This window comes from Delphinapterus leucas, chromosome 1 (genome assembly GCF_059928025.1).
Source record: "Delphinapterus leucas isolate spDelLeu-1000000601 "Yukka" chromosome 1, BTC_Dleu_Yukka2, whole genome shotgun sequence".
NCBI lineage: Eukaryota > Metazoa > Chordata > Mammalia > Artiodactyla > Monodontidae > Delphinapterus > Delphinapterus leucas.
The window spans coordinates 77,956,591-77,979,413 of NC_143129.1; the positions used below are offsets into that span (position 1 = coordinate 77,956,591).

The 22,823-nt window shown below is 36.7% G+C and overlaps 1 protein-coding gene across 5 annotated transcripts in view; it reads left to right on the forward strand.

Moving 5' to 3' along the window:
* The window catches only part of ASH1L (ASH1 like histone lysine methyltransferase), a 216,842-nt gene that overhangs the window by 16,289 nt on the left and 177,730 nt on the right, over nt 1-22,823 (forward strand). For 4 of the 5 annotated variants that reach the window (XM_089913940.1, XM_030759569.2, XM_030759568.2 and 1 more), the window contains one exon: nt 9,912-10,432. In XM_089913940.1, coding sequence (XP_089770066.1) covers nt 10,013-10,432 — 420 coding nt within the window. In that variant the 5' untranslated portion in view covers nt 9,912-10,012. The other variant, XM_089913946.1, reaches the window with a different exon arrangement.

Consider the following 22,823-nt stretch of genomic DNA (forward strand, 5'->3'; position numbering starts at 1 on the left):
GAAGGTTCCAAGAAGCAAAACTTGAATTTGCTGCACACAGCTATTTATACAGCATTTACATTTTATTTACAACTATTTATGTAGCATTTACATTGTATTAGGAATTAGAAGCAATCTAGAGATGATTTAAATACATGTAGGTTATACACAAATACTATGCCATTTTATATAAGGGGCGTCAGTATTTTCGGATTTTGGTATTTGTAGGGGTTCTGGAACCAGTTATCCACGGATACTGAGGGATGACTCTACTTCATGCCTTTTCATTGACGAATAACATTTCATTGTATGGATAATGTTCCTGTGAACATTTGTGTACAAGTTTTTGTGTAGATAAAATTTTTTAAAATATTTTTATTTAATTAATTTATTTATTTTTGGCTGTGTTGGGTCTTTGTTGCTGCACGCAGGCTTTCTCTAGTTGCAGCGAGCGGGCGCTACGCTTCCTTGCTGTTTGCGGGCTTCTCGTGGTGGCTTCTCTTGTTGCAGAACATGGGCTCTAGGCGCGGTGGACTTCAGTACTGTGGCACACGGGCTCAGTAGTTGTGGCTTGCGGGCTCTAGAGCGCAGGCTCAGTAGTTGTGGCGCACGGGCTTAGTTGCTCGGCGGCATGTGGGATCTTCCCGGACCAGGGCTCGAACCCGTGTCCCCTGCATTGGCAGGTGGATTCTTAACCACTGCGCCACCAGGGAAGTCCAAGATAAATGTTTTCATTTCTCTTGGGTATATGCCTAGGAGTGAAATTGCAAGGTTATGTGGTAACTCTGTTTAGCCTTTTGAGTAACTGCCAGACTGTTTTCCAAAGCAGCTGCACCATTTTACATTCCGACTCCAATTTTTTCCCAGAAAAGTTTTATGGAAAATAAATATAATGTATTTACAATGTAAATGGTACCCTCTTGGAAACGACTCTTTTGTTTAGTGTATAATCAAGTGGATTGGCCCTGAGTTGACAGCCCTTAATACTGGTCAAAGTGTAATAATTCACTAATGAGAAAATCTTTCTGACGTTAACTTCTGCTTCCGTCCTGTTGCCATTTTAGAATTCCCTAGGGATAGAGTTCAATGTCCCTACATGTTCCTTGCAACCATGGACCCATCCCTCCTTTTTAATTTAATTTTATTTATTAAAAAAAATATTTGTTTGTTTGTTTTTTTGTTTATTTATTTTGGCTGCTCTGGGTCTTAGTTGTGGCGTGCATGCGGGATCTAGTTCCCTGACCGGGGATTGACTCTTACCCACTGAACCACCAGGGAAGTCCCCATCCTTCCTTTTTTTAAAAAACAGTTGAAGTTATATATATTCGGTTTGTGTTAACTTTGCTTGTCAGGAAGAATTAAGTAAGCTTTGATTAGATTATCTATCTGACAGTCGATGAGTATAGTTTTTTCCTAAGGATTAGCTTTGGGAATTCTTTCTGTGTATATTTTCCTCTTGTGGCTTACTAGTTTTAATTTATGTCTGCTATTTCACTTTCCTGTTCTGAGTTTCTGAAGTAGTTTGTTGGTATAGTAAGTATTTCTTTGGTCATGAGACACATTCTTTCCTCCCAGTTTAATGTTTCTGAAAGTAGGAAATAATACAACTGATAATTACATTTAATGTGGTAGTGGCTTATAAAAAAATTTCCTCCTGAAAATGCGGTCATTGATTCATGAAGCCTCTTAGAATCAGTGGCATCTTGGAATTTAAGAAATATATACAATACATAAATATAAAAATAGCCTGATTTACTGGTGATTAGTACTTTGAAAGTTAGGAATTGTTGGTGATTGTCCCTGTCTTTTAAATAAAGGGTTCTGTAGCTGAGTAAAAAAGCTTAACTTGTCCAGCTTTTTAAGTGTAGTTTTTGTTGTATAAGTCATTTAGGGACATAGTTTAAAATTTTTTGGTATCTTCATGAAGATATTTTAGCTTTTTCTGATTTCAGTGACTTATGTAACATCAGTGATTCAGTGGTTTAATGTAAAACATCTTAAACCAGTTAGGAAACTGCTTAGTCTTTTACTGGTGATATACATAGAGCTTATTTTTTAAGTTATAAAAGCAGTATGAGATTAAATAGTGTTTAGACAATTAAAATATCAGTTCTGGGCTTCCCTGGTGGCGCAGTGGTTGAGAGTCCACCTGCCGATGCAGGGGACACGGGTTCGTGCCCCGGTCCGGGAAGATCCCACATGCCGCGGAGCAGCTGGGCCCATGAGCCATGGCCGCTGAGCCTGTGCATCCGGAGCCTGTGCTCCGCAACGGGAGAGGCCACAACAGTGAGAGGCCCGCATACAGCCAAAAAATAATATATATATATATATATATATATATATATATATATATCAGTTCTTTAATATTTCAATTTTCATTTTGTCTGTTCTCTATATACGTGATTAAAAATATAGTAATATGCATGTTGGTTTATTCAGTCAATAGATACTTATTGAATGCCTTTTATGGTCCAGGAACTTTACTAAGGATATAGCAGTGATAAGGCAGATAGGATTCTTATTCTCATGAAACAAATGGTCTAGTGTAAAATATGGATATTAAGCATATAGCTTACTGGTATGATAAGTTTTAAGGGACTTACAGTATGCTATATGACCCCCTAACAGGGAGATCTCCCCTGGTCTAGGGGGTTAGGAAATGTCTCCCTGATAAAGTGACCTTTAAGCTGAGATGGAAAGGATGAGTAGAAGTCATCAAAGAAGCAGGTAGAAAAGAGTACTAGGCAGAGAGAAGTAACTATGTTCTCCTAGAGGGAGGAAAACAGAGACATTTGGGGAACTGAAAAGTACTTAGAACACTTGTATGTCACACATATGTTACTGCTTTTGGGGGCTTTTATTTGCCCCTGCTGTGCTTATAGAAGAGTGGGAAGAGTGTGGCTAGAGTTAGGTAGGGGCTGATAATAACAAAAAAGTAAATGTAAACACTGGTGCGTGTGTGAAGTACTTTTGTAAGTACTACTCATGTATTAGTTCATTGAACCCTAACAACAGTTTCTATTCATGGATGAGAGAACAAGGCATAGAGTGCCTTGCCCAAAATTAATATACCAGAACTGGGATCTGAGCCTGTGCATTCTGGATCCAGAGTTTGTGTCTTTAACTACTGTACCATACTGAAAATTTAAGTTATAAATTATGATTAGGTTAAGGGACTTTTATATCCAAAGGTCAGTATGAAAGCATCCAAAGGTTTTAAGCGGAGAAATGACATAATTAGATTATTTTTAAAATCATCCTTCTGGCTGGAGGAAGGGACTGGAGGAGAGCAAGGTGGATATACAAAGGAGTTAGAAGGCCACTACTATATTTTGGGTAAGAATTGTTTTTTTGGACAACTCAGTGGCAGTGGAATAGGAACTATGTGTAATCAAAAATTATTTACGTGGTTTTCACAGGTTTTGGTGTTAGGTTGAGAAGTCAAGGATGATCCCCACATTTCTTTGATTACTTAGCTAATATATATTCTAAGAAATATTATGGTCATTTATAAGAATTTTAAAGAGCATGAAACCCAGGACAAATTAAAATGCACAATGAGCTATGAATTTTTAAAAGTTTTGTATAGTTAATTTATATCTGGTTTTGAATGTTGAGAAATACAACAATGATTACAGTCTCTAACTATGTTTAATAAAGACCACAAAGGAAAATGAAAATTTATCATAGATGAGTCAAGCTAGATTTTACTTATTTTAAGCTAAAAATCTGCAAACATTGTTTAGTCTGCATTGTGGTAATTTTAGATATGTACTTATCCAAAAAAAAATGTTATTTTTACGTATTAGGGAAAGTTAATAAGATAAATTACCTTTCTTACCAAGTTAAAACTAAAACTTATAAAACTCCTTTTATTTTATGTTCATATATTGTCATACTGCCTCCCTCTGTATATATCATGTGCCTATATTTCCATCTGTCTACTTGACCTTTCTACTTAAATGTTTCACAGGCATCTAAAATTAAACACATTTATTACTGAACTCTTGATCTCCCCTTCTGTGTCATTCTGGCAAACAACTTATAGAATGCTAGCCCCATGAGGGCAGGATTTTTGTGTTTTTTTGCAGTGCTATGTAAGTTTCTGTTACATAATGGGCACTTAGTAAATATTTGTTTAAGGAGTGTCTAAATGGTACCACCATACAATTCTATGATTGCTCAAGTCTTCATATTTTATTTCCCTCCCCTCCTACTTCTTACTGACAAATCATATCTATTATACCTCTAAAATATCTCTTAATCCATCCATTCTTTAAAAATTTCCAGTGCTACACCTAATCTGTCAGTCTTATGACTGTTATTCCAGAATCAGCTTTTACTATTTTTCTAATCATTCTCCCACAGCAACCAGAGAAGTTTTCTTAAAATGTAAATTGTATCATTACTCTCCTTTTCAGAGCTTCTTTTTGAATTCCATATCTTTCATGTAGGCCAACAAGACCCTCTGCAAGCTATTTTCGTTTAACATTCCATTTTCGTATTGTGCTGTTCTCCATTTGGTTTACCTACTGTTAACCTTTACAGTCTCAGGGAGTTTTTACACCCACTGTTCCCTATTTTGGATCATTTTCACCTCCACATTTTTCCTGGCTATTCCCTGGGTCTCAGTTTATAGTTACATGTTTTTCTAAGATAATGTTCCCCGCCCCTCCACGTTTCCTTGATATACTACCTCACATAGTAGTACCTTCGCATTTATTAGGAGTTATATGTATTTGTATGATCAGTCATTCATTTGTATCCCCTGCTAAATTTGAAGTTCATGACACCAAGGACTATATTTGTATTACTTATGACTATATCTACAATGGGTATCACAATTCTCAAAACATATTTAGAGACTGTGAAAATATTTATTGAATGGATGAAGGGATAGATTAAGAATGGTGAATCCATAAAGGAAATGGTGGACTGGTTAGAGAGGTAGTTGGAGAGCCAGTAGAATGTGTGATCATAGCAGCCAGGTGAGAGTTTCAAATGTCAAATATGCCAAATGTAGCAGAGAGGAGTAATAAGATCAGGACTAAAAATGATCTTTGGGAGGCAGAATAACATAGTGTTTAAGAGGAGCCAGGCAGACCTAGACTCTACCTTTTATTGGCTGTTAACTTGTCTTTTCATCTCTAAAAAGAGAAGAATAATAGTAACTACCTCATGGTGATTGTGAGGCTTAAAATGAGGTAATCTGTATAAAACTTTTAGCATAGAGCTTTGCACATATTAAGAGCTCAGTAAAACTTTGGTATTTTTATTATTTTTAAATTGCTAATGCTAAACCCACTGTAAGGACTCAATATTTGTAGTACTTAGAAAATATATACAGTTGACCCTTGAACAAAACGGGGGTTAGGGGCGCTGACCCTCCAAGCCGTCGAAAATCCACATAGTCAGTCCTCTGTATATGTGGTTCCTCCACGTCTGTGGATTCAACCAACTGCAAATCATGTAATACTGTAGTGTTTACTATTGAAGAAATCTTCATTTAAGTGGACCTGTGCAGTTCAAACCCTTGTTGTTCAAGGGTCAACTGTAATTAGCAATTTTCTAAAAAGTTTGTTCATAGCTAAAATGATCTGGGAAAAAGGGCTTCATGCAGTAGATTAATGTTAGTTTCCCTTGAATTTGGGCTAGACTGTTTTGGATTGTTTCAGTGGTTTGAAAATGTTAATCCCAAAGTTGCACGTGAGATGAATGTTGAATTTGCCTCTTTGAGCGTGAATGAAGAGATTCTAGCATTCTTAGTTCTGTGTTTCTCCTTGCAACTGTGTTTTAAATTGAATGTATTGTAGTAGGAACCAGAATAAGTTGTGTAACAACATAGCATCCTTGCCCCTGGATGGAAGACCTAGATTGTATACATGCATCTTTCCAAAAGCTGAAAGAATATCATTCACAAAGAACATTGCTTTGAAAATTCAAAAACAACGTCTGGCAGCTGCTGTAGGGACTGCTTTTCAGGCAGTTTACATTTAGTAGATAAAAGCATTCTTTGTTGTGAAGTATCTTCAGAACTTGGATTTATCTTTACTAGAAACACTTAAATTTGGTATGTGGAGTTTGCCAATCATGATTTTCCAGTCTTACTGCCTAAGTGGATTCACAGAATATGCCCAAAGGATACTATTCTTTTTTCTCCTTGATCAAGTTAAGGAAACGTAATAGTTCTCTATTCCTACATACATTTCTAGGGTAGTGATCAATATTTTCAAATTAATTTCCTTTTCAGTTTATTGATACTCTGCTATTATTTAATAATCTGTGTCACTTGGTTTCAGTTTTTTCCATTTTTAAAATGAAGAGAATCATGCTCTCCAAACCCTTCTCTGGAATGTTTTGAGAGTGAGTAAGTGCTGGTAAAAAATGCTTTGAGTTCTTTGGAAGAAATACAGAAATTCTACTTTATATATTTATAAATATACATTAAGACTTCTGTAATTCTTTCATTATGAAAATCAAAAATTATAGGGAAATTTTAAAATGTGTGTACTTGTGAGTAGTGTATGTAAAAGTAGTTGTTTTTGTATAAATTATTATTTGTTTTTATTCCAAAAAGGATTTATTTTAATAACTAACCAATAAGATATTTGGCAGGTCCATCAGTTCACCATTAGTAACACGAAACCCTGGATGGGCATTTGAATTTAAGAAACAAGAAAGAGGAGGGAAAAAACTAGAAAAGGAATAAATTGAAGCCAATAACATGTAACCCACATAAGGCATGGAGTTAATTTAAATATTTATTGACTACCACCTATGTGCCAGGTACCGTTCTTGATGCTAGAATAGTACGTTGAACCAAATTGACAAAAATCCACTTCCATGTGAACTTTACATTCCAATGGAAGCGTGTAGACAATAAATAAATATATTGTACAGCAGATGGTGAAAAGAGCACAGGAGAAATAAAACAGGATGAGTGTGAGAAGAGGTGGGATGGGTGTTTTTCTATTTTGTAAAGGGAATGCCTCTTCTATAAGTTATATTTAGGCAAAGACATGATGGAAGTGACAGAGCAAACCATGCAGTGATCTGGGGAAAGGGTTTTCTAATCAGGTAGAATAATAAGTGCAAAGGCCCTTAGGTAGGAGTATTTTCGTTGACTTTGAAAAACAGGAGAGTACCTGTGCCCCTCTCCCCCTTCTTGGAGCTAAGTGGGGAGACTGGTAGGAGATGGAAGAGAAGTAGAGGGGATTGTAGGGAATTTAGACCACTGTAAAGACTTTGGCTTTTACTTTGAGTAAAATGGGAAGCCATTGAAAGGGTTTTTGAGCAGAGGAGTGACATGATATGATACAGGCTTTAAAAAGATTATCCTGCTGTTGAGTTGAGAAGACTATAAAGAGATACAAAGGCTGAAACGAGGAACCAGTCAGGAGGTTATTGAAATAAATAGTACAGGGCAGATATTATCAGTTGGATCTGATTGGTAGCTGTCAAATTAGTGAGAAATAGGTTCCACATATATTTTGAAGGTAAAGAAGACTTTTCTGACCGAGTGGACATATGGGGCATTAGAAAAAGAAAGGAATCACAGATGATTCAAAATTTTTGGTCTAAATATTTCTGGTTGGAGTTTCATTTATTGAGATGAGTAAGCCTGTGGGAAGAACAGATTTGGGGAGCTTGGCGAAGGTGAATTGACTTTGGACATGTTAAGCTTGAAGTGTCTAATTATTAACTATCTAGTCAGCGTGTCAAGTAGGCATTTAAATATATGAATCTGGAGTTCCAGGAGGGGTCTCAGCTGTTCTCTGTCTGGAGATAGAAATTTTTGAATCATCTGTGTTAGATGGCATTTAAATTCAAAAGACTGGATCTGGTCATTTAGGAAGTTAGTGTAGATAGAAAAGGAAAGAGCACGCCCTGGGGGAACTCCAGAGTGTTTATAGAGTTAGGGGAGAAAAAGAAGAACTGGCAAAGAAGACTCCTTAATCAAACACTTTAGTACTTCTGCACTGAAGTGTATGACTGTTCATAGAAATTGTGGTAATTAAGACCAAAATGGATCCAGATCAGGTCAGGTCACATTTTGTCACTAGGGTGTTACAAGAAAACTTTTGATTTTCAGAGTTTTGAATTTCAGGATGTGAACACATCATGGGGAAGATAGGACTCTGTACTTTTAAAGGAAAGAAAGCGCATGGCACAGAAGCAGAAATGAACATGATTTGTTAGGGACAGTAAAGAAAACAGAATTTTTAAAAAATATTTATTTATTTCGCTGTGTGGGGTCTTAGTTGTGGCACGCGGGATCTTTGTTGAGGTATGCGAACTCTTAGTTGCAGCATGTGGGATCTAGCTCCCTGACCAGGGATCAAACCCGGGGCCCCTGCATTGGGAGCTTGGAGTCTTAGCCACTGGAGCACCAGGGAAGTTGAAGAAAACTGAATTGACTAAATCATAGAGGATGTGTGTTGGGAAGTAAGGAAAGATTAGTTTGAGAAGTTAGAGCCAGATTATGAAGAGCCTTGAATGCTATTGTGAAGTGTTAATATATGAAGTGGTAGACAACAAGAATAATTGTCATATGCAGTTGATTTGAAAATTACTCTTTCAGCTGTTTGTGTGAATGAATAGGAATACACTTTAGTCAGTTGGCCAGTATTTGTTGAGTAACTACTTAAAATGCTGCTAGCACTGCTAATAAAATCGTCGGCACCTTCTATTGAGCCTTGCTGAGTGCCAGTCATGGGGCTATGCATTCTACTTACATTTCTTGTAGGAGTTGTAAAAGTTGTATCATATGATCTTTGCCTTTGAAACTCTTATAATCTTGTTGGAAAGAAAAGTCTTAAGGCACATAGTTTAAACTATAAGATATTCTACTGCGTAAATGGAACTTTCTAAGGGATAGGATGTTCTTTTTTTTTCCAGATACTGGTCCTGGATCTTGATTTGGATATATGCTTGAAATAAAGGCTAGTCTGTCAGTCCTCAAGAAGAGTGAATTATTTTGTTTTGGTTTTATATTCTCTAGTCACTAGATAATATGCCAATCCTATACGGTTTCCTGAGGATCTTTATTTATGAGAAGGGGGTTGCCCTGTGTGGATTATTCAGATTCTCTGTTAAGGTGTACAAACTATTGTAAAATAATAAATCTACGTTCTGGTTTTAAAATAATTTATAGATTTGGGAGATTGAAGCATGACCGCTGACTATTTGCTATTGGGAAAACGTGTGAAAATACATTTCTGCTTTTTAGAGTTTTTATAACAGTTGTTCTAAATCATTTATATAATTATTTAATGTTTGTCTTTCTCACTAGAGTATAAGGCTTGTAAATTTAGGAACTGGATCTGTTTTGTTGAATACTGTATTTCCAGGGTGTTGCACAGTGCCTGGCACATGATAGGTGTTTAGAAATACTTTTTAATGAATGAATGAGTAAATGAATTCAGAGTTGAATTGTAAACCAGCAATAGAGATAATTCCAGCCTAAGAGTCCTAACCTAAAAAGTCTACCACCTCTTATAAATAATATTGGAGTGCTGAAACCAGCCCAAAACGTGGTTCTTTACCTTCAGTGAAACTGATTTTATTTAACTAAAATGTAAGAAACACATTCCTTTGAAACTGAGGAGTGTTAAAATATATATTATTTTTATCTTAGACTGTGTTTGCTTTACTGTCAGTTGCAGAAGCTTGTTGCTTGAGTTAGAACAGTGGATCTTAAACATAGATTTGCACCATACCACTACAGCTTATTTATGATATCTGGAGAATAATAAACTTATTCTGAAATTTAAATATAACTAAATGAATTTAAATCCATTTTGAAGGGCATTTTGATGCATTTTAACTGATTTTCGGTTCTTCCTGATCTTCTTGTTCTCCTCCCCCTATACCCACTTCTCATGTTAATTGCCTCTGTTCTGATAAATTTTTTGTTATGGTCTATCCTACAGAGAAAGAGATGCTGGTTGCCAGTTTTGGAGATCCCTGTTTTTTATGGAACACAGTTCTGTAAAATTTTCATAAGATTCCTTGGCAATAACATACACTTGTGATGGACCCTAGAAATACTGCTATGTTAGGATTGGGTTCTGATTCCGAAGGATTTTCAAGAAAGAGTCCCTCTGCCATCAGTACTGGTACACTGGTCAGCAAGAGAGAAGTAGAGCTAGAGAACAACACAAAGGAGGAAGAGGACCTTCGCAAGTGGAATCGGGAAAGAACCATCGAAGCAGGGAAAGATGATGGTTTGACTGATGCACAGCAACAGTTTTCAGTGAAAGAAACAAACTTTTCAGAGGGAAATTTAAAATTGAAAATTGGCCTTCAGGCTAAGAGAACTAAAAAACCTCCAAAGAACTTGGAGAACTATGTATGTCGACCTGCCATAAAAACAACTATCAAGCACCCAAGGAAAGCACTTAAAAGTGGGAAGATGACAGATGAAAAGAATGAGCACTGTCCTTCAAAGCGGGTAAGTAGAATTCCCAACAATATGTGATGATTAACAATCTTTGGATTTCTCTATTAATTTTTATAGAACCTACGTACATATTTTAGGAATTTTGATTTTAATCTTTTTATGTTATTACCAAATAGTCTGTTTTGTGAGCCAAAACAGGCCTTGAGGCTTGTCAGAGATATGAGTGATGGTATAACCATGTATGTACTTGTAAAATTACGGCAAATATTTTAAATGGGGTATATCCAGATTGCTGCTCCTACATGGCCTAGTGGAAAGAATATTGATTGGATTTTTAGTTAGGAAACGTAGAGTTGAATCTTGCCCTCCTGTTTACTAACAATGTGACTATAGACAAATTAATAGAGAAGAAACTAAGGCTTAAAGATGTTAAATGATTACAAAACCACCTACCTTTCAGGATGGTTCTATTCCTGCTGACCTCAAGAATTTTCGAAAGGTGGATTAAAAAATTTTTATCTAGACCTTTTTACTTGAGACGATGTTAGAGCTTGTCTTGCACAGCTAATTTTTAAAGGGCTTTGAGATGATTGTCTTTAGTAATCTTTCTATAGTATTTTTTTAATAGTGCTAATAATGAGGTTTTGTACTGAAAGGATTTCATCCACAATACATACTTATTCTTAATATATAAGTAGTTTATATCCCACTTATATTATTTGTAACAGAATATAGTTTGTGGTTCCTGAGGAAAGCTATCTGTATACTTAAAACACTGTTGGTAATGGGTTAGGTGTTTATTTTTCCAACAGTTACTTTAGCATAGGATGTTGACTATATTACTGCCCTCTAAATTAGTTCTTCATAAACAATGGAAAGAGCATGAATTACAGAGTCAGAACCAAATTCAAATCCTGGCTTAATAACTGTACACAGGCAATTTGGTTTATCTTAACTGAGCTGTGGTTTCCTCATTTATAACATGGGGCTATTAATGCCTGTATTAAATGGGTATATAAAGAATTAAATTTCAGTAGCCAAGACATACAACCCAAGTACCAATCAACAGACGATTGGCTTAAGAAGATGTAGTGTGTACATATGTATGTATGTAGATGTGTGTGTATATATGCATATATACATATATGCTTTTATATATATATATATATATACACACACGTATACACACACAGGGGAATATTACTCAGCCATAAAAAAGAAATAAATATTGCCATTTGCAGCAACATGGATAGACCTAGAGAATATTTTACTTAGTGAAGTAAGTCAGACAGAGACAAATATTATTTGGTATGACTTATATGTGGAATCTAAAAATAATATAAATGAATCTTTATATATAACAGAAACGGACTCATAGACATAGAAAACAAATTTATGGTTACCAAAGGGTAGACAGAGGGACAGAGGGACAAATTAGGAGTATGGGATTAACAGATACAAACCACTATACATGAAGCAGATAAGCAATAAGGATTTACTATATAGAGCAGGGAATTATATTCAATATCTTGTAATAACCTATAATGGAATATAATCTAAAAAAAAAAACTGAGTCAGTTTGCTGTATACCTGAAATGAACACAATATTGTAAGTCAACTGTACTTCAATTTAAAAAAAGAATTAAATTTATATATAGTAGTTAGCATGTGGTAGATTCTTGTGAATGTTCTTTTTACAGCCTAAGGTATTGCTTTACAAGGGATCTCTGGAAGGGTTTGGTTATCTGTACTTGCTCTCAGCATATGATGGTCTGTGAAGAATTTTGTGTTTGTTTGGATGCGTTTTTACATAGTTATTACTAGCTTCTCTGAAGGGTTCATGACTCCAAAAAGATTAAGCATCAGTGGCTAAGGAGAGAAAGATGCACTGTTATGAGGCATGTTGGTAGTCTAAGAAAGCTTGGGAGTTTTGTTTTATTTATTTTAAAGCAACCAAAACATTTCCCCCCAATTCTTCAAAAAGTAGTTGGGTTTTTGTCCGTGCATTCATTCATTCATTCATTTATTCATTTATTTATTTATTTATGGCTGTGTTGGGTCTTTGTTGCTGTGCGCTGGCTTTCTCTAGTTGTGGTGAGCAGGGGCTACTCTTCTTGCGGTGCGTGGGCTTCTCATTGTGGTGGCTTCTGTTGTTGCAGAGCATGGGCTCTAGGCACACAAGCTTCAGTAGTTGTGGCTCGCGGGCTCAGTAGTTGTGGCTCACGGGCTCAGTTGCTCCGTGGCCTGTGGGATCTTCCCAGACCAGGGCTTGAACCCATGTCCCCTGCATTGGCAGGTGGATTCTTAACCACTGCACCACCAGGCAAGTCCGTCAGTGCTGCTTTTAAAGCAAATATTAAGCCTTAAATTTCTAGTAAAAACATAGAAATATAGATCATATATTTTATTTCTTCATCAAACTTTTCTTTCAACAATGTTCAGAGGAGAAAAACAAGGCTCTCTGAAAAAATAATTTGCTATCCTGGTTAGTACTAACTCATTGATAACTGTTGATGTAATTTTTAATGACAGAACTCAAGTTCAGGTTCAAAAATGAAATTTTCCGTTTCTTGAATTATGTGACATATTGTTAAATTTATAGTAGTTTACTTACGGATTCTATTATTTAGAGTGATTCAAATATGTCATTTATTTTTTAAAAATTTCAATCCACAGTTTAGTAACTGGCATGTTAATAACTAAAGTTTAAAGTTTAGTTTATTTTTTTGAAAAGTATTAGATGCTCTTCATGTCATATAAGTTATAGATTTTAAGGGTCCGATTTTTGGTTCTTTTAATGTATTTTCCCCTAGTTTTATTGCAATATAATTGACATACAGCACTGTTTAAGTTTAAGATGTATTTGGTTTATTTTTCATTACTTTTGAGATTTATCTTTCTGTATTACATTTTGGCAAAACTAAAAAATGTCATAACATTCAGTGTTGGCAAGAATATAGGGGAAACAACCACTCTCATGTCCTGTTGCTGGGGAGTATATTGATACTGTACTTTAAAAAAAAGAACATTCATTCATTCATTCCACGCCTGGTCTTAGTTGCAGCACGTTGGGTCTTTTTTAGTTGCGGCATGTGGACTTCTTAGTTCTGCCATGCAGACTCTTAGTTGGCGCTATGCATGTGGGATCTAGTTCCCTGACCAGGGATCGAACCCAGGCCCCCTGCATTGGGAGCACGGAGTCTTACCCGTTGGACTACCAGGGAAGTCCCGATACCATACTTTTTTTATTTTTTATTTTTTAATTTTTGGCTGTGTTGGGTCTTCGTTGCTGTGCGCGAGCTTTCTCTAGTTGCAGTGAGCAGGGGCTACTCTTTGTTGCAGTGCATGGGCTTCTCATTGCGGTGGCTTGTCTTTGTTGTGAAGCATGGGCTCTAGGCACGTGGGCTTCAGTAGTTGTGGCACGTGGGCTTCAGTAGTTGTGGCACGCGGGCTCAGTAGTTGTGGCTCGCGGGCTCTAGGGCTTAGTTGCTCCGTGCCATGTGGGATCTTCCCGGATCAGGGCTCGAACCCATGTCCCCTGCATTGGCAGGCGGATTCTTAACCACTGCGCCACCAGGGAAGTCCCAGATGCCGTACTTTTTGAGAGTAGTTTGCTTGTATCTGTCATAATTAAAAATGGACAATTCCTTGATTCCACACTGTCACTTCTAAGAAACTATCTTACAGAATACTTGCAAGTATATACCAAGATATATGTGTAAGATATTTATTAGAAGTATAGATTCCTGATACGTTCTTATTGGTTCTGACTCAGTATGTCTGGGTATTTTTTAAAATATCTTTATTGAGATATATATAACTCACATATCATACCATCCACCCATTTAAACTGTACAATTCAGTGGTTTTTGATATATTACATTATTAACTTTTTAAAAATTGTAAAATATATTAATATAGAATTTGCCATTTTGGTCATTTTTAAGTGTAAATTCAGTATCACTAATTCCATTCACAGTGTTGTGCAACCATCCCCACTATCTGATTCCAAAACCTTCTTATCACCCCAAACAGAAATTCTGTAACCATTAAACAATAACTCTGTATTGCCCCTCCACTAAGCCTCTGGTAACCTATAATCTACTTTCTGTCTCTATGAAATTGTCTATTCTAGGTACCTCATATAAGTGGAATCATACAATGTTTGTCCTTTTGTGCCTGGCTTATTTCACTTAGCATAATGTCTTCAAGTTCATCCATGTTGTAGCATATACCAGAACTACTTTTTATGGCTGAATAATGTTCCATTGTACGTTTATACCACTTTGTGTTTATCCATTCATCATCTGTGGACACTTGGATTGCTTCCACATTTTGGCTATTGGAAAATATGCTGCAGTGAACATTGGTGTACAGACATCTGTTTGAATTCCTGCATTCTATTCCTTTGGGTAATATACTTAGGAGTAGTATTGCTGGATCCTATGATAAGTCTGTATTTTTTTGAGGAACTGCCAAACTGTTTTCCATAGCAGCTATACCATTTCATATTCCCACCAGCAATGCATGGGGGTTTCAGTTACTCCAAATCCTCATCACTGCTTTTTATTTTCTGTGTGTGTGTGTGTGTGTATATGTGTATGTATGTGTATTTTAAATAATAGCCATCCTAAGGGGTATGAAGTTGTATCTCACTGTGGTTTTACTTTGCATTTCCCTGGTGACTAATGGTGTTGAGCATCTTTTCTTGAGCTTATTGACTATTTGTATATCTTCCTTGGAGAAATGTCTGTTTAAGTCTTTTGACTGCTTTTGAATTGTGGATTTTTTGTTGTTGTTGCTGAGTTTTCAGGGTTCTAGATATAGTCTAGATATATGAGTTGCTAATACTTTTTCCCATTCTGTGGGTTGTCTTTTTCCTCTCCCTTGATAGTGTCCTGATACATAGACGTTTTCAGTGTTGATGAACTCCAATTTGTCTGTTTTTGTTTTGATTTTTTGTGTGTGTGGTTTTTTTTTTTGCGATACGCGGGCCTCTCACTGTTGTGGCCTCTCCCGTTGCGGAGCACAGGCTCCGGACGCGCAGGCTCAGCAGCCATGGCTCACGGGCCCAGCCGCTCCGCGGCATGTGGGATCTTCCTGGACTGGGGCACAAACCCGTGTCCCCTGCATCGGCAGGCGGACTCTCAACCACTGCGCCACCAGGGAAGCCCCAATTTGTCTGTTTCTTTTTTCTATTGCCAGTGCTTTGGTGTCATAGCAAAGATATCACTGCCAAATCTAACATCATGAAGATTTTCCCCTATGTTGTCTTCTAAGGGTTTTACAGTCCTGGCTCTTACATTTAGGTCTTTGAGAGATTTTCAGGCATCCCTCTCACCCTGAACTTGCTCTCTGAATTCAGAAACTGATTAAGATAGCACGAGATACTTTGGACATGGGAAACTTATATAAAAAATTTAATGTATACGAGTATGGATATTGGACTAGCAACTATTATTTTGATTAGGTAATACACTCCTATGATTCAGAATTTAAAAGATAAAAAAGGAAACAGTGAAACATTGTTACCATCATTACCCTTCTCTCCCCTCAAATCCATTTTGGAGTCTCCTTTTAGGCAATCATGTGACAACCCCATGCTAACTATGATAACTAGCTAAGCAGAACAACCATTTCTCAACCAAAATGAAGAAAAACTGTTCTGTGTATTGAAATTGTCTTACTTGGAAAATAAATAAGAGCAAGTTGTTTGGAACCAAAATTGGTGCAAAGAAGCTTCCAGGAACAAAACTACAACATCAGTGCTTTTGATATCTCCCAGAAATATATTATATATATATACAAGCAAATGCAAGTAATCTCTTCCCCCCCAATTTAAAAATATAAATGGTACTATACTGTACACACTGTTTTGTGTCATTGTTTTTTCCGCTTAAATAGTGTGTTAGCATATTGTGGAGGATTTTCCTGTATGAAACTAAGAGAGCTTCTTTAGCCCTTTGGAATATGGGTGATGAATATTTTTTTTTCCAGTTTGTCATTTGTTTTTAGACCTTGCTTATTTTTTATTTTGCCATGCAGAAGTCTTTAGTTTTTTACTGAATTTAATTAATCTTTCCTTTTATGGCTTCTAGAATTTGACATATAACTAGAAGGGCCTTCACTCTAAGTTTATAAAAGATCTCCTTATATTTTGTAATAGGAGTTTTGTAATGTTTCATTTTTTCATTATTATTATTTTTGGCCGCAGATCTTAGTTCCCCGGCCAGGGATTGAACCCAGGTCCACAGCAGTGAAAGCTCAAGTTGTAACCACTGGACTGCTAGGGAATTCCCTTATGTTTCATTTTAAATATGTAAATAATTGATGCATTTGGAGTTTATAATGATGTGTAATATGAGTTGTGGATCCAAGTTTATCTTTTTCCAAATAGCTGCAAGTTGTCTCAACCCTTTTATTAAGTTTTTTTTAGTCCTCAGATTTGAGACACTACCTTTACCATATGCTGAATTTACATGTGTACTTGAGTCTGGTCTGATTTCCCACTTTGTGTCATTGGTCTCTATTTGCCAGCATAATAGTTTTAATTATGTTTCATATCTAGTAGGGTTAATCCTTCCTCATTACTCATATTTAAGAGTGTTCCTTGCATTATTGCCTATTAGTTTATAAGCTTTATGTGATTTTTAATAAAAATAGAACTTTTTTCTAGAACTTGTCCAATTGATTATAAAGTTCATATTTTGTTCATCTTTATCTGTGGTTGAACTTGGAACCTAATTGGTCCTCCTTCAAGGGAAGCTCTGAATTTGCTTTGCCAGGAATTAGGGTGTGTTAGTAACACCTTTCCTGGGGGAGAGCCCCATTTTACCCCTAGGCCGTGGATTGGTTCGTTTACCCTCTGGGCAACTACGCCTACTTAGATCACCCTTCTGTTTTCTTTTCTTTTGGTACCCTTGGAGATTTTTCTTACTTCCTGTGAGGCCACAGTGCAACAAACTTGGCATCTTATGCTGGATTGAATTATTTTATTGTAGTAGACGGACCTTTATGCTATTTAGCCTGTCTTATGGCTAGAGTAGAAATCACCTGATTGTTTTATAAGAAATACGTTCATTATTAATTTTAAAATAGATTTTCCTGTCTCATTTTTGTTTTGTCTATGGCGGAAAGGCACATTTTCTTTTAAATTTCCTGTAAAAATTTGCGTTTGGCTGTCTTGCAACTTCATGTTGTGTCTGTGTCATTTCATAAGTTGTCAGGATGGTATAGTCATTCTTTTACTGCAGTATTTTAGAAAGTGAAAGTAGGGAAGTCATTATATTTACTTGTATTTATCACACACCAACTTAAAAGGAGAAGAGGCAGTGTTAAAATTTACAGCTGTAATTATAATTTCCCTGCCAAAAGATAGTTTTCTGTTTAGAAAAAAAATGAGTGTGCTGACTTAATAGATTATTTAAGAAACAGTCCTTTGGAGATGTAATTTTGAGTTTCAGTAAAGTGATTTTTATGGAGAATTATTAAAACCCTCAGTGAATCCAAGTATTCTAATTAAGGTCTGTTGGCCTAAGATTTTATTAAATTATAGAACTGATAGATTAATGTAGGTTCTTTAGTAAGAAAATATACAGATAATAACAGTTATCTCTGTTCTTGCTCCGTATGGTTAATTTGCCTAGCAGTCTTTAAATTGTTTCACACAAATTCCAATTGTTTTGAAATGAAATGTTGAGGAAAAAAATGAGTTTGATATTACTTAGGTTTTGGCTTTTCTTTCCTTGGCATACCTGTTAAACAGCAGTAATTTATCAGGTTTTCTGCATATAGTAGTTCCTTTAAATTGTGCCCTATATTAGATTAGCCTGGTTTTAGATAAAATGTATATAATTTTAATTGAGATACAATTCAAATACCATAAAATTCACTCTTTTAAAGTGTACAGTTGAGAGGTTTTTAGTATATTCAGTATATTAGCTACATACAGAGGTGTGCAACGATCACCACTGCCTAATTTCAGAACATTTTCATTACCTTAAGTGTGTATTTTTATTTTGTCTATTACACTTTAGAAAACTAATCATAGGACTAATATTTTACTTTGTACTTTTCACAAAGGAGGGTCACATTTTGTATCACTTAATTTTGAACATAATCTCTTGTCTAGACTCATAACATTCTTTTATTTATTTATTCCTCCATAAAATATTTGAGTGCCTATCATGTGCAGTAAATGAGTAATTATGATGTAATATGATAACTTCCATAATAGAAATACATATGGAGTGTTTATGGAATCAGAATTGTTGGGAGAAGGTAATGAGCAGGAGAATATGCATGGAAAGCTTTACAGAGGAACTCATTTAAAATTAGATGTTGACATCTTTGTTAGAAATTGCTAGAAAGAGAAGGACTCTGGGGGCAAAGTAAATAGTAAAGGGCAAAGGCGGTTTTAACATGTCTCCTAGATGTTTGTCAGTTGTGCTGTAAAACGAGAATTTGACAGTCCTTTAGTGTAGGTGAGTACTAAGAAAATAATAAAGAATGGAAGACAGGTGGGGAACTTATCACCTCTTCATATTGCACTCAAAAATTTAGGGAACCTCCACTTCACTTTTTGTCTACTTTTTCTTTGTATCAGATTTTTGGTTGAAGTTTTTTTCTCTGATCTGACTTACAAAGTAAGTTTTAACCTTAAAATCATAAAGTGTTTTAAATGCTATAAGATTTTATTTATCTATCTATCTATCTATTTATTTATTTATGGCTGAGTTGGGTCTTTGTTGCTGGGCGCGGGCTTTCTCTAGTTGCGGAGAGTGGGGGCTACTCTTCCTTGTGGTGCACAGGCTTCTCATTGCGGTGGCTTCTCTTGTTTCGGAGCATGGGCTGTAGGCGTGCGGGCTCTGGCAGTTGTGGCTCACGGGCTCTAGAGTGCACGCTCAGTAGTTGTAGCGCACAGGCTTAATTGCTCTGCGGCATGTGGGATCTTCCTGGACCAGGGCTTGAACCCGTGTCCCTTGCATTGGCAGGTGGATTCTTAACCACTGCACCCAGGGAACCCCACTGCTATCAGATTTTAAAGTAGAAATTGCATGAGCATACCGATTTGTTCGTGGGATTTTTTCTTTGTTTTTAAAGTTTTGTGATCCTGTTTTATATTAGTATTCCTCTTAGAAAGAGGAAACATTTTAAAGTTAAAATGATTGATTTTGGGGAAAGTTTTTCTGTTTGAAGAATTTAGGATTACTTGTAGTAAGTAGGAACCCTATCATTTATAACTGTAATGTTAAATATTACTAAAGTTATAGTACCTGAATTTTATTTTATAAATCTGTTAATAGTGAACTACCTTGGTCTTCATACAGTAGTGAAAGTCAAGCAGGAATAATATTGGAGCAGATTGGTAGAGCTTTTTGAGGACACAGAACTGCAACAGCAGATGGCATTAGAGATCAGGTTTAAGGATGAGTTGCAGGGATTTAACTGTTAAGGGGGGAAGGGAAGTGAGGTACATTGAGGATTCAGGGTACAGCTGGCAAAGCTCAGAATGACCCTTGGGTGGTGTTGGTCTGTTTAAAGGTATATGTGTATTTTTTTTTTGAAACCAACTATTTCAAAATCTAGCAATTAAGAATTCTCTTCCAAGAAGAAAGGGAAATTTTTGTTGTATGCAAGATAACTTCTTCCCTCCCCCAGCTAAAAGCTGGAAAAATATGAAGGTGTCATACAAGATCTATTTAATATAGCCTTTGCTTCTTCATTATAAATAAGTATCACTTTGCACCAGCAAGTGCCTAATGTTAGATGTTAAGAGAGGTATATATGATTGGGTAAAGACCTACCAGGGAAAGGGGCAATAGTTTGCATATTAACTGTGGCTTCCTTGGAACCCCTTAATATAAATATGAGTTTTTCTCCAGGCTGGATTTATGGTGTTCCTAAAGGCTTTGGTTTCTCCAAAATCTGTTAGCTAAATTGAGAGAATACCGATCAGTAAAAGAAGGTAATGTCTCAAAGATGTCAGAAATAAGTAATGTTAATGAGAAATAGTGATGAGAACTCACTCTTTAAACAAAATAGGTTTTGAACTGTTAAATTTGGTCTTTTTCTACTCTTTTTATTTTATTTTTATTTTTTTTGCGGTACGCGGGCCTCTCACTGCTGTGGCCTCTCCCATTGTGGAGCACAGGCTCCGAGGCCATGGCTCACGGGCCCAGCCACTCCGCGGCATGTGGGATCCTCCCGGACCGGGGCACGAACCCATGTCCCCTGCATCGGCAGGTGGACTCTCAACCACTGCGCCACCAGGGAAGCCCTCTACTCTTTATTTTTTAACAGCCAAGTCCTGATCTGCTATGTATATTTTACCTTCATTTTTGGAAAACATTTCAAAGTCAAGTATACATGCTTGCAATAAAGTTCTGCTACTATATTAGGAAGTCAGAGTTTAGGAGGTGCACAAAAGCATTTTGACAAAAACTCACAGATGGTAAGTATATATATGAGAATATTTTAGCTGTTTTTAGCCAAGCTACATAGAATTACTAACATCTGAGTATATATGTGAAGGCAAAAAGACGATCCTAATAACTGCAGGATTCAGTAGTAATCTTCACAGTAAAAACAGTGAAACAAGATGGAACCTGCTTCTGAACCCCACCTTTTCATTTTTTGGCAGAATTGCTGAGTGTGATTATCTTGTACTTCCTTGTCTAGCCCTTGATTGCATGGGTAGGGAGTTACAGAAGACTGCTGAAGAAATCACAGGTAGATACTGAAAATTATAAGCCAAAGGCAGGGGAGCTTGGTAACTTCTCTTGTTTGGTAATTATGACCGTTAGGAATTCTCAAACAAGTAGAAATTTTCCTAGGCATACTTGGTGACATTTTTTCCTTCTGTTTCAGCTTCGAAGATAAAGATGAGCAATTAGAAGAATAAATTTAAGGTTACTAAGTTCCTAAATAACAAGCAAAAAGAAAGAAGTTTCAGTATACAGTAGAGAGAGGAAGTAGGATGAGGGAGTGGAAAGAGTTAGCTCAGATGTCACCCAATTCTTTTTCTTTTTTATTTTTTTTTGTGATACGCGGGCCTCTCACTGTTGCGGCCTCTCCCATTGCGGAGCACAGGCTCCGGACGCACAGGCTCAGCAGCCATGGCTCACGGGCCCAGCCGCTCCATGGCATGTGGGATCCTCCCAGACCGGGGCATGAACCCGTGTCCCCTGCATTGGCAGGCGGACTCTCAACCACTGCGCCACCAGGGAAGCCCTCACCCAATTCTTTGAATGTTTCCTGAATCCTTACAGGCAGAGTTAGTTACTCTAACCTCTGTGCTTCCATTGCATATATTTCTCTGTTTTTAACACATATCACATTATATTGTAATTATTAATTTGTCTTTCTTTGACAAGTGAATGCTCCTTAAGTGTCAAGGTAACCTTTTTAGTTTTTGCATTTCATGATCAACATGGAACATGCCTTAAAAATGGTTCAATAAGGGACTTCCCTGGTGGGGCAGTGATTAAGAATCCACCTGCCAATGTAGGGGACATGGGTTCAAGCCCTGGTCCGGGGAGATCCCACATGCTGCAGAGCAACTAAGCGCGTGCACCACAACTACTGAGCCTGTGCGCTCTAGGGCCCACATGCCACAACTGCTGAGCCCACATGCTGCAACTACTGAAGCCTGCACACCTAGAGCCTGTGCTCTGCAACAAGAGAAGCCACCACAATGAGAAGCCCGTGCACCGCAACGAAGAGTAGCCCCCACTTGCCACAACTAGAGAAAAGTCCACGTGCCACAACGAAGACCCAACGCAGCCAAAAAAAAGTTCAGTAAGATTATGGACTGTGGGTTTATATCTGTAAGCATAAAACAAATACTACCACCACCACCAAAAATACTGCCCTTAAAATATAGCTTGGGGATAAGAGAATATGTTTGCCTAGTCCTAAAATGGTGCTTGTACACATAACTTTCATAACTGAACTACTCATAAATATTTTCTCTTCTTTCATTTACCGAAAGTTTATGTTAAAACTTTTAGGTCTTTTCAAAACAACCTATAGTTAGTTAATTTTAAGAAGTAAGTATTATTGGTAGTAATGCTATGACTTGTGGCTGTTTCATGAATTTCCTGGTAAGGCACAACTTTGGTTACTACCCTTATAATAGGTCAAACAAAAACTTTTCTTTAAGTATTTTGTCACAACACAGAGTGGTGAACTAAGTTGTCTATGTTATCTTCATTTAAAAACAACCCCACATTAGGCTCTTAGTTTAAGAAAACATTTTTAGTAGTCAAATACCTTTTGAATGCATTTAGCACATCTTAGTGACTCATCCACTTAAAGGTGATACCAGATTGTTACCAAGCAAGGGCTCTGTGCCCACCAGAAAGCCAAACTCAGCAGGTGTTTGCAACAAAGTAAGCGTTTATTTGCAGGGCCCCAAGCAAGGAGAATGAGCAGCTCACGG